This window comes from Ruditapes philippinarum, unplaced genomic scaffold, assembly GCF_026571515.1.
Source record: "Ruditapes philippinarum isolate M1 unplaced genomic scaffold, ASM2657151v2 ctg1334_1_1_1_1, whole genome shotgun sequence".
Lineage (NCBI taxonomy): Eukaryota > Metazoa > Mollusca > Bivalvia > Venerida > Veneridae > Ruditapes > Ruditapes philippinarum.
Window position 1 is genome coordinate 171,698 of NW_026855305.1, and position 17,490 is coordinate 189,187.

General features: G+C 32.1%; 1 protein-coding gene across 1 annotated transcript in view; it reads right to left on the reverse strand.

Annotated features, from left to right (window-relative positions):
• Positions 1–17,490, reverse strand: part of LOC132742853 (glutamate-rich protein 6-like) — a 51,305-nt gene that overhangs the window by 6,499 nt on the left and 27,316 nt on the right. The window contains exons 13-14 of the mRNA XM_060731344.1: positions 14,294–14,554; positions 12,277–12,434 (exon numbers count right to left, since the gene is read on the reverse strand). Coding sequence (XP_060587327.1) covers positions 12,277–12,434; positions 14,294–14,554 — 419 coding nt within the window. The remainder of the gene's footprint in view (positions 1–12,276; positions 12,435–14,293; positions 14,555–17,490) is intronic.

Sequence of the window (17,490 nt, forward strand, 5' to 3'; positions counted from 1 at the left end):
AAAAAAAATCATTAAAACAAACATGTCATTCATATGTTACCACAAAAGCTGTAACTAATACAAAAGTTAATATTTACTGCGGTTAAATTACAATCTTGAACCAAAGAAATTCTAAGTTGCCATCAAATATCTGTCATTTTTATAAAACATGACAGTGTTTGAAACAGTAAAGTATTTTGTAAACCAATTTATAACAATGTTTCCAAAACAGATTTGCAAAAAGAATTAAAAAAATACTCTATATTTATTGGGTAAAATCATTATGTTTTCAATGCTTTTATCAGAGCAGATTTTGTTTATACATGTAACAGTCAAAATCCATACATGAATCTGCCTAATAAGGTTGTTTTTTTAATTTACAATGCCAAAGATATAAAACAAAATAATTTGAAAATGAAATAACTTATTTGGTGAAAATGTAAATTGACATTATTCAATAAATACTGACTTCTTGCTTTTTTCAAAATATAAAAGTTTTTTAAACATTTTTTTTCTTTGTTTTGTTTTGTTTTATTTTACAAAAAAAGTACATATTTGAAGAAATGTTTTCATATTGATATAACAATGGAAATAGCAAAATACATTATTAATAAACAGTATAATGCTATAATTAAGAAAATTCAATCAAAATATATTTCCATGCATAAACAAAATAAATAAAACTTTCAACATCTAAACTTAAATCAATGTATTAATAAGCATAACCAATTAACTAGTGTATCTAATTATTAGAAGCTTCTTTCTGTTTCTAAATAGTAAATTTCTATTTTCATAAAACATGTTAAGAATCTTAATACTTATATTCCAATAAAACTTTCAATGTGGCATAATTAGACCTAACTTTCAATTTGGCATATAATTAGAACTAACTTTCAATGTGGCATAATTAGAACTAACTTTCAATTTGGTCTAATTAGAACTAACTTTCCGGTTGGCCTAATTAGAACTAACTTTCAATTTGGCATAATTAGATCTAACTTTCAATTTGGCATAATTAGAACTCTAAACTTATAGATAATAAGATACTTTAAATGTACTTCACATTTCAAATAGCATCTTTAAATATGAAACCATTCTAATATAAGAAGATCTATTTTTAAAGAAAATAAAAAAACAACATCAATCTGTAACATATAATCTTTTGACAACTTATTAAGCCTATGATGGAGTGGTACATAATTATAAACTGTGTCCTGTACTGAGGTAATATTCTATGGAACAAGAACAAATACTAACAAAACTGTATAAAAAACTGGAAACAAAAGTAACATTTTTGTTTATGATATTTTACCTCCAGGCTTGCAAGAATAAGGGGGTAGGATATCTGCATGAAAAACATTTGTTTGTATTATAATCACTATTAACAACATCTGAATCATTCAATACAACGTAAATCCCTGATAATGCCATAATTGTTATACATCTATGGTGAACAATCTAAATTTCAAAGTATTGATGTAAAAAAAGTCATTTTGGATAAGAATGTACAAGATTTACAATTGTATATTTTTGACATTGTCAAATAAAGTCACCTCAAATAAGAATGTGCAAGATGCACTGCTGTATACTTTTGTCATCAAGTGAAGTTAATTCTGTTTTTGTTAATTCTGTTTTTGTATCAGTAGGAAAGTCACAATGGCTTTTGACAAATCTATGCTCTCAACAGCAACATAAAACTTTGAAAACACCAGAACATTTTTAGGTCACAAAGGGCAATATTTCAGTCAAAATCCATGCCTAAGTTAGGGGGCATGGTCTTTAACCAATGAAGGCATATGTCAACATTTCAATGAATACTTATAGTGCTTGTAGAGAGAGAATTCACATGAAGCTTAAAACAGGAATTTCTCTGTCAATTACCAAGGAGAATAATCAAAAGTTAAAATCCATGCAAGAGTTAAGGCTCGTCTTGGTCAAGACCAATTATTATTATTATTATTTATACCTATGTTATGTTCAATTCAATTCCTTGATTGGTGTAAATAAGCTACATGGCTGAAAAAGCTGAACCAAGTGCATTATGCACGTGCCAATGCCTGAGTCATGTAAGAAAGCCAAAATATGTTTGTCAATTAATAAAGCTAAACTACTTGTATTTTGTTAAAGAAGTTTTTCTTCAGTGTTAATATAAGCATTTTAAAACATGTACTAAAAAAAAAAATCTGATTAAAAAACAATACTTTGTTTTCACAAAGAAGACAGTAAGACTTAGTCTTCCAATTTTCATTTAAATAATGCAAACACTTTCTGGCAGACAACTTTTCTCAACCTGGGTTTCTTTGCAAGGTAAATCTAGGGTTTACATCTGGGTTTTAACATGCTTTTAATTAAAACAATTATACATGTAAAAACATTAAAAGCCAGGGAAATATATAATTTTGTTTATTTTATGAAACTTTGCAATTGGCAAAATGGGATGTTATACATTGGATCCTAATCTTTATCCAGGACAATAAACAAAGGCAAAAATACATGCATTTAAAAGCTTTCTACTCTGTTCTTCCAAGCTAAAAACATGAAAAAAAATCATATTGTGTATATATGTGTAATGAAGCATCTTTGTGTAAAATATATAAAAAAACCACTTGGAGTCCGTTTACTACAGTAATCTTACATGACGCCGGTACCCCTCAGAGTCAGGTCTGTAGGCCTGGGCTAAATCATACTGTGTAATTATATAATAAAACATATATAAATATCTATTAAAGTGAAAGTAAACACTTTTTACCCTAACTCTAAACATATAGCTTGATCTGGAAACAAGTTTTTCAAACTTAATTCATATGATACAATTTTAGACATTAAAAACCACACTACACACCACTTTTGTAATGTGGCTGCCACTCCATAATTTAAGGCAATTTATCTTTTATCAACCACATAGCCCCTTTTGTGGACCCCACAGAGATCGCATAGCTTGACCAGCGAGCTTACTCATCAGTGCAAGGCTTATCAGCAGCCAAAGTCAGTCAAAGAATTTTTACGGTTTAAACTTTATTGATAATTTGTGTTTTTTACAACGATAATTAAGATTTTTATTTGGGAAATAATTTACTTTGGAACAAATTCTCCAACTGGTAAGTTGTGATTTCATATCTTTTTTCAGAATTCAGTACATAACCGATAATTATAAGAATCCTTTGTTCTGTCGTTTAGACAAGATGTCTACTCATTTCCGTAAAGGAAACGTAGCAAACTGACAAAAAATTTGCTATTGAAACAGTGTCGTACAGACATGTGATAGCATAACCTCTTACGGAGGTAAAAAATATTATTCTCTTACGGAGATATTATTACCATAACCTCTTACGGAGGTAAAAATATTATTCTCTTACGGAGATATTATTACCCTAGCCTCTTACGGAGGTAAAAAATATTACCCTAGCCTCTTACGGAGGTAAAAAATATTATTCTCTTACGGAGATATTATTACCCTAGCCTCTTACGGAGGTAAAAAATATTATTCTCTTACGGAGATATTATTACCCTAGCCTCTTACGGAGGTAAAAAATATTATTCTCTTACGGAGATCTTACATAACATGGAAAAATGAGCCCGAACCTCTTACGGAGGCACAAATATAGATACAAATATATTCTTATTTGGAAATCCATAAATTTATTTACAATAAGCTATATCATGCTATACGTACAAACAATTTTCCGCTTTATCATTAAAAATAGCGGCAACCATAAACTGACCCTTACGCGGGTCATATTCATAACAGTGATTTATGCATCGTGTCGAACGATAAAACATTAATTAATTTATCATCTACTGCTGTAAAAAATTATAAATAATTGTTCAAATTTGAACACCTTGAAATTAAGAATTTATCTATGCATGATGTTTTAAAAAATAGGGTTCAAATAAATTGTAATTTTGAGGGAATCCCGATTTCTGTTTACAGTGTAAAAATGGAAACACTCGTGGGCGGAAGTGAGACTGAAGCTGCGCGCGAGGAGGGAGGCACCTCACGGGATAAAATTAGCGAATTCGTTAGCAAAGGAGAAAAAATTTTCGTTAACACGACGAATACGTTGCAAGAGATGTCCCATCATGGCAAAAAGTTATCGGCAGTTGCTGAAACGGTAGAAAAGCTTCAGGCTGATCTAAAAGCAATGAAGAGAAAACATGAATCAAACAAAGAGAGTACGTCGAAAAAACGAAAAACGTCTGACAGTGACACATCTTCGGACGACGATGATGACGAAAATATAAATGACACAAATAATGCAGCAGACGTAGCTGATATATTTTCTGATAGACAGTCTGACAATGATGGAGAAGAAGAAAATGATGATTTCCTCCAAGAACTGGATAACCAATTCAAAGAAAGACTGGAAACGGGAGACAAGGTGTCAGAAAAAATTGCTGGCTTTACAAACAGGGGTCTGCGGGCTGATCCACAGGAACAAGTAATGAAACAACTTAGAGAAAAGCATAAAAGACCAGAAAATCTACCAAACCTTCAAACTCCTCAAGTTGAGACGTTCTTGTGGAGGGAATTAAAACTGACAACAAAATTGATCGACGCAAAGCTACAGAAGTCTGTACATCAACTGTCAGACTGTCTGGTCCCAGTTATTAAAGCTTTGGACCATGTCCGAGTATCGAAGACAGTTGACAGAGAATTGATGAAAGACCTGTTAAGTGACACATTCAATATGATGGTCCACAGCATCACATCCACAAATAAAGCTCGAAGGGATAAAATAATTCAAGAGGTCCATCCTACATATAAAAGCATATGTCAAAAGTCTGTGCCATCTGCCACACAATTATTTGGCGACAACCTGAAAGAAGAGGCAAAAGCTTTTTCGGAAAGAGCACCACAGATGACACAGGGTCCAAAAAATCCTTTTTTAGGGAAAAGAGGAGGGGGGCACTCCAGCAAGACCAAACAGCATTATCGGAAACCATACAACAGTGGATACAGTCAGCAGAAACCATTTTACAAACACAGCCGACCACAACTTCCTCACAAAAGTCAACACTTTCAAAAGAAAGATCAACAGATCCAACGAAAATAAATGTAAGTAAAAATCATAAAATTGTTCTGAGGAATACCACTGATAACTTCATTGCGGGAAAAACCAAATATCATTTTCATAACTGGACAAAAATAACAAGTGATCAATGGATTTTGAAAACTATATCTGGTTATGAAGTAGAATTGCAGACAACTCCGAAACAAACTACAATACCAACACCTCTGAGATATAGTGATGAAGAAGAAGTTTTAATCAGTTGTGAAATACAAAGATTTTTGAACACAAATATTATTGAAATAGTGGATGATAGTATGAAGGAAGAAAATGAATATATTTCTAACATATTTACTAGACCCAAGAAGGATGGCAGAGTAAGAATTATATTAAATCTGAAAAAATTTAATTTAGAATGTATGGAAAACATACATTTCAAAATGGAAACACTGAAATCTGCAACAGAAGCAATGCGCAAAGACTGTTATTTCGCTTCTGTAGACTTATCAGAAGCATTCTACTCTATTCCAATAAGAAAGGATGATAGAAAATATTTTAGATTTTTGTTTAACGGAACTAAATATCAATTTACTGCACTAGTAATGGGACTTACTACATCCCCAAGAGTATTCACTAAATTAATGAAACCAGTATTCGCATCACTTCGTGCCAAAGGTTTCATAAGCACTGCATACATTGATGATTCTTGCTTACAAGGGGCAACATTTAATGACTGCAAACAGAATGTTTTAGAAACTGTAAGGCTTATGGATAGTCTAGGACTAACAATACATCCTTCAAAATCAGCTTTAACTCCAAGCAAACAAGTTCAATTCTTAGGTTTTTTATTATGTTCTGAAACTATGTCAGTGAGACTAACCCCGGAAAGAATACAGGAACTTAAAAAATTGTGTCAAGAAATTATAAAGAAATCAAGAGTAACTATTAGGCAATTTGCAAGACTCATCGGCAAGATGGTGGCAGCAGAATCAGGAGTACAGTATGCACCACTTTTTTATAAACCTCTTGAACAAACTAAAGAAAAGTATTTACGAAAATCGAGAGGGGATTTCAACAAATTCATGTACATTCATGCAAACATAAAACATCATATTAAATGGTGGATTGACAACATCTCAGACAGCAAAAAATTAATTTCTCAAGGACAACCAAAATTGATAATATTTTCAGATGCTTCAAAGAAAGGATGGGGGGCAGTAGACAAAACAAACAATAATAGAACAAATGGTCAGTGGTCTTCATCAGAACAACAAAATCATATAAATATTTTAGAACTTAAAGCTTGTCAGCTAGCATTAATGTCTTTATGTAAAAATGTATCCAACTGTCATGTTCGTATATATATGGATAACACCACCAGCTGTTCATATGTTAACAAATTTGGAGGCAAAAAAATCAGAACTAAACAGTTTAGCCAGAGAAATATGGCAATGGTGCTTAGAAAGAAAAATTCATTTATCTGCAGCCCATATCCCTGGTGTTAAAAATGATGAAGCTGATAAGCTATCTAGGAAATTTAATGAAGATACTGAATGGGCATTGAGACAACAAATTTTCGAAAAGATATTAAAAATATTTCCAGATATGTCAATGGATCTATTTGCATCTCGAATAAATTCAAAACTATCTAAATATGTAACATATCTTCCAGACCCCATGGCCTTTGCTGTTGATGCATTTACATTGCACTGGAATCATGAACTGTATTATATCTTTGCTCCTTTCAGCTTAATGGCCAAAATTCTACAAAAAATAGAAGAAGACGAGACAGAAGCTGTGTTGATATGTCCGCTTTGGACGACACAAACTTGGTGGGCATCAATCCTTCCCCTCATCAGCGGCCCATGTTTTTTGATCCAGAACCCACAGACAGCATTATACTTACCGCACAAACCAGAAAGAAGGCATCCGTTAAAAAAGATGAGACTTGCTGTCTTGAGATTATCAGGAAATCTCTCCAAAGGCAGGGTGTACCAACGACAGCAATTGATATCATCATGCAATCATGGCGAAAATCTACCAAAAAACAATATGCATCCTATATCAAAAGTTGGATATCTTTCTGTGGGAAAAAGTACAATCCTTTTAAGCCCTCTGTAAATCAGATTTTGGCATTTTTTGTGGTCCTTTATAGAAAAGGTAGAAAATTTAGTGTTTTCCAGACTGCTAGAGCAGCTATAAACAATCTTACTGCGTTATGTGGAGGAAATAACTTTAGTGATAATCAGTTGATGAAAAGGTTCCTTTCGGGCATTTTCACTTTAAGACCAAATTTACCAAAATATAATGAAATTTGGGATACTAACATTGTTCTCTCCCATTTAGGAAAAATGGAAGATACTACATTAATTCAACTTTCCTGTAAACTGTGTATGTTGTTTTTACTTTTGACTGCTCAAAGATGTCAGACACTTCATTTAATAGAAATTAATGACATAGAATTACAACCAGAGTTCTGCATTATCTATCCTAATCATATTTTAAAACAAACTAAACCTGGTCATCACCTAGAGAAAATAACATTAAAAACATATCATCAAAATCCAAATCTGTGTATAGTTAGAACGTTTAAGGAATATATTCAAAGAACAAAATTCTTGCGAGGAACTGAAAAGAAATTGCTTATAAGCACACAGAAACCTCATAAATCTGTATCTCAACAAACTGTGTCTAGATGGGTAAAGAATGTTATGATAAAATCAGGCATTAATACAAAATATGGTGTGCATAGCACCAGACCTGCAACAACATCAGCAGCAAAACTTGGCAGTGTTTTTTTACAAACAATAGTGAAAACTGCTGACAGGAAAAATTCAGCCACATTTGCAAAGTTTATGATAAAGACAATGACTTGTCAAATGCAACAGTGCAGACAGCTTTACTTAACAGACAACAAAATTCATAAAAGATGTTAAAGTTGTCTGTTTTTTATCCTTAGAATTATTATTAATTCATGTAAATATTGTATCAGTTTAACAACAGTTTGTTAATTTCAAGTTCTATATTAGTACAAGCAATTCAAAGTTTATATTGTTATTTTTCAATTATACATATATGGTAAAGAAGCAACTCTAAAATCTCTGTGGGGTCCACAAAAGGGCTATGTGGTTGATAAAATGGAAAGATTAAACGAGACTTACCTTCGTAGAGGGGAAGTTGAAGTTTGATCAATATTTTATCAACCACAAGCCTCTTTTGGGATCACACACCCACCCAGCCCAACCCTTGATTATATTATATATCTTGCTTCTTTGCCATTTTACCATATTTAGATCATATAACCATTATGATCTAAATACACTCTAAAGACTGATGAGTAAGCTCGCTGGTCAAGCTATGCGATCTCTGTGTGATCCCAAAAGAGGCTTGTGGTTGATAAAATATTGATCAAACTTCAACTTCCCCTCTACGAAGGTAAGTCTCGTTTAATCTTTCCATTATACAACATGTACATAGAAGTTTTATAGAAGAAATATTCCTTAGGCCCCTAGGTTAACAAAAGTCAAGTCCTATGAGAGATTGCACAGATTTAAACGTCAATCACTTTGGTCATATACATACATGTACACATTGATATCAAAAACAATTTCTATCATTAGATTCTAATCACCCTCATTACAATCACAGTTAAGGTTTAAACATCATTGTCCAATTCACAATCACATGACTTTGTACATGTAAATCAATGAAATTCCCATCACTCTGTAAACAATGACATATCACAATATCAATTCCCCTCTGATCACACACATACAAACAAATTACATGTATAATCAACAGTCTCTAATATCAATTTACTACCACTCTGTTCACAATCAAATAACAATAAAAGTATCAATTATTCTTTGCCCTAATGGCAAATAAACCAACAAGAAAACAAAAGTTACAAGTCAATCAAAAGAAATGTTCTCCAATTCCACTTCCCCTCACAGACAGACAGACAGACAGACAAACAATAAAGGACAAACATTTATAGGACCCTTACACTTCTTTCACTTGTGACTGGTCTAAATGTGAAGTGATGATCTGCTTGCTATAAAACAATGTTTAAACCATTAAATAACTGCAGAAGAAAAAATTCTCTGAATCAGTAAATCAATAATTGATTGAAAGTTTTTGTATCAAAAAGGACATTACTTGAAATTTAAGCTTTTGATTATCATAATCCAATGATAATACTGAATGTATTTTTTTTAATAAAAAATATGTTTCTTAATGATAATTCTGATTGTTTACTGATAATTTTTTAAATAAGTTTAAAGGTAGTAGTGAATATATAAAATATCTTATATCATTATGAGGTTTTTAAACAAGTTTACAGGTAGTAGTGAATATAAGATATCTTACATCAATATGAGGTGACTGCCATAGATGAGCTCGCACTTGTTTATTTGGCTACCAAACATAACTCAAAATAATTATACAACATAAATATCTGTATTCTAATATCAATCTCTTACATAGAAAAATATAAACACTTCAATGTACTATGATAACAAAATCCTGGGAAAAAAACTTGTTGTTGGTGGTGGTGGTGGTGGTGGTGTTGTTTTGTTGTTGTTGTTGGTGGTGGTGTCATTTTTGTTGTTGGTGGTGGTGGTTGTGGTAGTGACATTTTTGTTGTTGTTGTTGGTGGTGGTGGTGGTGGTAGTGACATTTTTGTTGTTGTTGTTGGTGGTGGCGGTAGTGTTATTTTTGTTGTTGTTGGTGGTGTTGGTGGTAGTGTCATTTTCGTTGTTGTTGTTTGTGGTGGTGGTAGTGTCATTTTCGTTGTTTTTGTTGGTGGTGGTGGTGGCAGTGTCATTTTGTTGTTGTTGGTTGTAGTGTCATTTTTGTTATTGTTGTTGTTGGTGGTGGTGTTGGTGGTAGTGATGGTTTTTTTGTTGTTGGTGGAGGTGGGGGTGGTAGTGTTGTTTATAATGTTGTTGTCAGTTGACATGGTGGGTTTGTTATTGGTGTAATGCTATAAGATTGAGCATGGTAAATAAACATTCACTGGTTTATGACAGCAAATCAGCAAATGTTATATCTTTCTATTCCAAGACCTCTTTCTCACTAGAGAGTCCTTTAGTCTGTACATCTTATCATTGAATGCCAAATATACCAATCCAATACTGCCACACCCTTAACTTGCTGAAAAACCAGAACTTACTCTACAAGAAGACAAGACACTGATTATTTTATACAAACTTATATCTTTAAAGCCAATTTAAGATGGTGAAAATGTGTAACTATGTTCAATGCTTTGAAAGAACCACTGATGAGTAAACCAAAGAACAAGAGCAAGTTATAACTGTGTTGAATCATTAATTTAGCAGCCTGATTGAATCCCATCATTGTCTTGTATATTCTCATTCAAAAAATATCACAATTATGATCACATCAGTTTCATACCAACATATTCCATAATAAAATATACTGTTATCACTATAGCCTTATTAATTCAGTCCTGTTTTTAAATGGACAGGAGGCTATGTTGTCATACACTTATAATCTGTATCTGCTATTTATTATCTAGCAAGTTCATATTTTTTATGAGATTTTCCAAGACCTTGTCCCACTGTATCTTTTGTAATTTTTCTGATATGTTTGACATATGTTACCGGATTAAAAGAAGTACAGAAAAAGAAGTTGAAAATTATTAAAAAGCATAAAGATAGAAAGATGTAAATTATCAACGGTAATAGATGAAAATGTAAACACATTATTTGACTACATAAAACAAGATGGCAGAAAATGACCAACTTCAAGGGCAAACGAATCTTGCGCAAAGGATTGTGGGTCTAGATAGGAAAATGTTCTATTCTTAGAGCATCTTATTCCTCTGTATAATGATCCTCTGTTAACAATCAAACACATACTACCACATTGTCAGAAAATTATGATGAAAAACAAATTTCAGCATGCAGTGTAAATTAATGTTACAATATTCTAAACATAGATTTTTTTTAAACATGTTATATCCACACATTATTTATATATTACAGTATATCTATACAAATCATATACAGTCCTTACATATATACTGTCAGAAATGACCTCTGAACTTCTTGAAAGACTTGACTCCGTCTTTAGAAGAAATAACAAAAAAATTCACAAAATATTTTGAAAAATATGTTAGTAATGGCAAAGAAATAGATAAAGGCACAGGTAAAGAATGCAGGTTTTCAAATAAAATGGAAATTGGTACATTTTACATTGGTAATCCCCTTACGATACAATTTAAGACATAATTCAAATTTTATTAAACTACATTAAATGACTAGATGTCCAAAAGTTTCACAATACAAAATCAAAATTGTTTCTAGAAACTCTTAAATATTTATTCCTTATTTTATAATATCAGAGCATTATTTCAACAGAATGAACACCAGTATTACATTTAATTCTATTTGATTTTTTTTTTCTCAATTATGTAATTATTAATCTATGTGATCTACACACCTATATAAATATAATGCCACTATGGCTTTGCAATAATAATGACCAATAAAAAAAGACCAGCAGCTGGCCGAGCATTCTTATTATATTTTGGTATTACTTCAATATCCTCATCATATAAAATACTACAGCATGGACATAAGATACTAATAAAGACAATTTTGTGAGTTTTCATATGGACATATAGGCAGAAAACTCAAAAGTGAGATCACTGACACCCAATTTTAATTCCGATCAAAATAATTTCATCATATTCTAACAACATGCCCAAGTTAAAAGAAATTCTATTGCACAGTTTTGATATTGCCTATATATCTATATGAAAACTCTCGAAAAACCGCCTTAAATTGAAGTTTACAGAAACATAATAAAAACAATTATCAATATTTTCCCATTTTTAAGATTTTTAACACTAAATTGTCATCACTCAATGACTGACTCTAATGTTTGTTTGATTGGGTTTTTAGTCCCATCGACACAGTATAGGTCATTTGGCGACATTCCAGCTTTACTGGTGGAGGAAGACCTCAGGTGCCCTTCCGTGCATTATTTCAGGCACGAACGGGCACCCGAGTAGAACCACCGGCGTTCCGTAAGCTAGCTGGATAGCTTCCTATCATGAAAGAATCCAAAATCCCTGTCGGGATTGCAACCCACAGCGGTGAGGGGAAAGTGGTTTGAAGTGACTCTAATGTAGAATTGTGATAAAAACACATTTATTTCCTTTTTGTAGGTTTAACGCTAAATTGTCATTACTCAATGGCAGTGTTGAAACAGAACTGTAATAAAAACCATAATATATAACATTATTAACAATACGCCATACCTTGCCGTCTGCTAACATTTCCGGATGTAGTGGTTCAGGTGTAAACACGTCGTCTCCTGCATCCTCCATGAGAGGTGACGGGGCCCGCAACGTCCAACCTTCCTCGAGACATTTCTGTGACGACAGCTGGTAGTTTATAGTCTTCATCTGACGGGCAACTGTAAATCATTCAAACGTCATAGTTTAAACAACAAGAACGTGAAATCTTATTTGATAATAGCCTGTCTGACTTTTTACCAAATACCCCTTTATAAAGAATAGGAATGTGCTATTTATAAGAAAATCATACATTTTAAGTAATTATTTATAAAGTAATTGTATCATTTTAGTTCCTGTGGTTAAGAAAGTACCAAGTCATGCAAAATATGGTGATAAATGAATATGATGATAATTTGATATGGTGATGAAATTTAATATGATGATAATTTACATGTTTAACATCAGACTTTAATAGTATGTGTGCAATAGTATGACAATAAAAATTGGATTAAACATCTTGTTCAGGTCTGTAAAAGAAGTTATTAATAACATGGTTATAGCAGTTTTAATCACACACAAAAATTGGTATTAATATACATATCTAAACATTAAAATCACTTATTTCTTACATTTTAAATGAATTTGTTCTTTAGATTATATGAAAACAATATTGCTAGAACAAAAAATTAAAAAGTATAATTAAATACATGTAATATATATTGTATGATGTGGGAAATTTATATTACTAGAATAAAATATATAATAAGCAGAATTCATAATTATAACCTCGTCTATATGTTAGCTGAATTATTAAAGCTTTGGTTATATTAATGACTTACACTAAGTCAATTAGTCTTATAACATACATGTTCTAAACATTAACCCTTAGCCGGCTGGAGCTTGAAATATGTCTAGCCAATAGTTTAGACCTAGGCTAGCCTTGGCCAATAGTTTAGACATTATTAAGGCTAGCCTTGATCATGGTTAACCTTAGCCACTTCAGTATTGACCTAGGCTAGTCTAAACTTTTGTAAAGACTCCTCTCTCTTAAGGACCAGTAATATTGGCTAACTCATCTTGAAATCATAAAAATTGATTAATGGACACGTAGTTCCAAAAGGGTTTATTGCCTGTAAAAATATTGACTTTTGATCAGTAATTTATATATGTATTATATAAAAGCAGGTATATTAAAAATTAATGTCCAGTAAATGAAACATGTTGCATCAAATCAGCAAACATCAATTTTAAACACATCTGAATATAAAAAAAAATATTTAAAAAATTGAGGGAAAAAAAACAATACTGAAATGTTGATAAACATTTTGTCACAAAAGTGCAAGACTTTATAATTAACTTGAACAAACCCAAAGAATACCTTATATTGTCACCTTAGTGCAGTAATGGGTCAACTCCTATTAAATTATATAAGCAGTTAACCTGTTACTGCATTAAGGTAAATAACAAAATTAAGATAATAAAAATCGTTTTAGTGGATATCATAAAATTTAGCAGATATCATAAAATGTTAAGTGGATGAGAAGTTACAATGAATAAAAATGCATTTTTTATAAACAGCCTTGCAATGATGTGACAAATTTGTAGATTTGACTCTTTATCAATTTATACAATGTTCAATTTTCTATGCTGTGAAAAAAAAAGAATTTTTATATAATTCCATGATCGATACAAATGTTGACGTTTTACTGACTGCTGAAATAAAAGTTTATACGATGGTTACATAAATTAAATGAAAATTCAGCTTGTATCAGCTTTTATACATGTAATGTATTCATGCATGAATTATGTGACATTTTACTCTGTGTGTCATATCACATTAATTATGTGTCATTAAATACATTTTATATCTTAATTTTTAACTTCAATACAAATCAGCCTACAATATTTACCATCATTTCAAACTCATTAATCGATGTGAACTCAAAGTGAAACAAACAATAAATTTAAACAAAAAAAAATATAATAATAAAAAAATGATATGAATACAAAACAATGAAAACTAAATGCTCCCCCATACCGTCGCTGTTCATCCTTAATGCCTGTAGATATTCACTTGCTATCTGGCAGACCTGATAAGCCTCGCAGGCAACTGTGTGACCTTTACTTATCAATCTCTTCCTAACAACCACCTCCCCACCTTTAATTTCACCCCCTTCCTGCAGATTTGTAAGCCCCTTTTTTTCTTCTGCTGCTACAGCAGGCGAATGCCTGCACTTAGACCTCGATGGACACGTGTCCAAACAGTCGAGGATTATATTTGAAGGCTCTAAATTTGCCTCTAAATAAGAAAAAAATACGTATTATAGTCTCTAAAATTATTAATGCAACATAAATTTTTGCCAGACAAAATCACGTAGGATGTCATATTGATTTACTTACAAGGGAAAAGTCATCAAAATAACATTGAAAACAAGAATAACTGCTTAACCCTTTAAGTGCTGGACCCAAAAGCATTAAGTCTTTGCCACCAGTATAGAGCCAGGCCAGCCTGCACATCCGTGCAGTCTGACCAGGCTCTATACTGTTGGCTAACTAATTTTAAATATTCAAATTGATATCCCTAAAATTGATAATGGACAGTCCCAAAAATGGAAGTGGGACAAGTCCATTTAAAATATTCAGCATGTTCAGGCTTAATGTATGCTCCATGAGAAAGCTTTGACCAAAATAAATACAAATAATTAAAAGTATTAAACATAGGCATTGTAGCATAGGTGTAACCTTGACCCAAAGGACGTCATACCTATTCCATGAGTAGAACCCTATAATGGAAGTTTCCAGTCAACATATCAAAATAGGCAAGATATTATCAGTTGCTATAGGAAACAGTATGTTTGACGGAAGGTTTTTTAATACAAACATGCAACTTATAAAATACTTTATGAAAATTTTTTGGACAGCACTAAATATTCAACTAGGATAAGATGTGTAATCATTTTTAGTATGGTAATGCTTATATTTCTTGTATTAGGTTTCCTTCAACCTTTTATACAGCACTGCTGTACTTTACATATCACATTGAATATAATTATATACATACAAATCATGTACACAAGGACAGGCAAGTGGTGAGATTTTTTTCATAATTATTTAACACATTTTCGTTGTCATAATTATTATTTGGGTTTTAATTCAAATTATGTACTCTCTTACAGAAACAGCCTTATGCTTTATCATCAAGTATGACTTCAGACACTAATTTGTGTCATCTAGGGTAGGAACACCAATCTTTTTAAATAAAGCTTAAAAGTTTCCATAAAAGCATTGAGCATTCAATTAACTGCCATAATTAGCAGGATTTAAATCTACATTTGTAAAGGTCAATTTAATTCAGCATGTCAGCACCCTTGACCATGACCACTCTGCCAATGTAGCCATGTTAACTAAATGTGAATTATGAGGAATCATAATGTTTTAAATTAACACTTAAATGTATTTAATAATTCCTTACATTAAAGCAACTGTTACTTGCTGAATAATTAGAAAGACTGACACCATAATACTCAACGTCCACATCAGTGGAACTCTTTTAAACATTTAAGATCTTCATCTCTAAGAATCGACTTAAACATATGGTAGTATCAGATACAATACATAATGGTTTTAAAACTAACAAAAATTTGTCATTCAATCAAAAAATACAAAGCAGATGCCTATACATGCTATACTGGCAGCAAACTATCTTAACATTTCAAGTTTTACATGAAATCAACACAAACTCCAAATTTCAAATGATTGGACATGCACTGTAAAAAAAAAACTGGTTGCTCATCACATATTGAAAACGTTAGGTGAACAAAACTTCAAAGGTGTTAAAATCACATGTTATCATGCAGTTTACTAAATACCTGCACATATTTGGGTAAATTTACTGCATGTATGACATGCATAAATGAGCCACGTCATGACAAAACCAACATAATGGGTTTGCGACCAGCATGGATCCAGACCAGCCTGCGCATCCGCGCAGTCTGATCAGGATCCATGCTGTTCCTTATCAGTTTCTCTACTTGTAATAGGGTTGGTAAGCGAACAGCATGGATCTTGATCAGACTGTGCAGATGCACAGGCTGATCTGGATCAATGCTGGTCGCAAACCCATTATCTTGGTTTTGTCGTGACGCGGCTCAAATATGACCCAATATAAATTCTCTTTTTACCACATTAATTAAATGTTCCAAATCAAGATAATCTTATAATAACCCTACTTTATAGATGTTACCTGGAACTCTGCAAATGTGGAATATTTTATTCTAATCCCCAGGTACAAACAAAGGTTTTAATCAGGCATCTGCCCATTGGCAACTGCCCGAATACACTTGCTTGATATTTTTGATATCAGGTTAGTAACCTGATAAAAATAAGCCCTGCCTATTTCAACAGACTGTTTTCAATAGCTTATATTCTCATTTTAACCCATCAGGTTTTCACAGATTTCTACATTTTCACCTCACATCCTTAATTGCAAGTCTTGAATCAAAATGTAATATCTGTTATTTCTATTTTGTTTGCAATTTCGCACAAATTAGATGGCAAATAGAAAATTACCAAATTTATGAAGTCACGGCAAGCCTTGCCCATTCCAGACCTTATCAGCCTCGCCTGATATCAAAAGACAGTTGTATGTTTTTCTTTTTTTATCACTGTGCACTCCTGATCACAAAAGACTGTAATTAATGCATTATTGCTTATCAATACATTTACCAGTTAAAGTATGTTTGTACCCTCAGTCCCTGGGCTTGATGGTAAAACCCCATATTTGCAGAGTTCTGGAGTATATCCATTTATAGAAGAGATGGGTAGATGGGGTTCATGCTGAAAACTGTAACTGTACATTAATTTTTGTAAAAGTGAAGTTCATTCAACAACAGTGGAAGTGATGTGAGCACTAGATTTTCAAAAACAACAATCCGGCCAGCAAGTTACTAGGATATTGAACTATTGTACCTTAAGAACTAGGTTCAAGCAATATTGAGGTAAAATTAAATATGTTTACTCATATATTCTCTTGCAAAGATAATATCTTGTACTTTTATATTATATATTGTACTTCTCGATTTTCCGATATTTTTATATTGACAGTTCAATATACAAATACTTGCTTTGAAGCCGGTTTATGGCTTAATTAATTCTGCTCAAGTAAGTGACTTCTCAACAGCTGATCTTATTCACTAATCATAGTCATAAAGTTAGCCCAGCACGCATTTAATATAG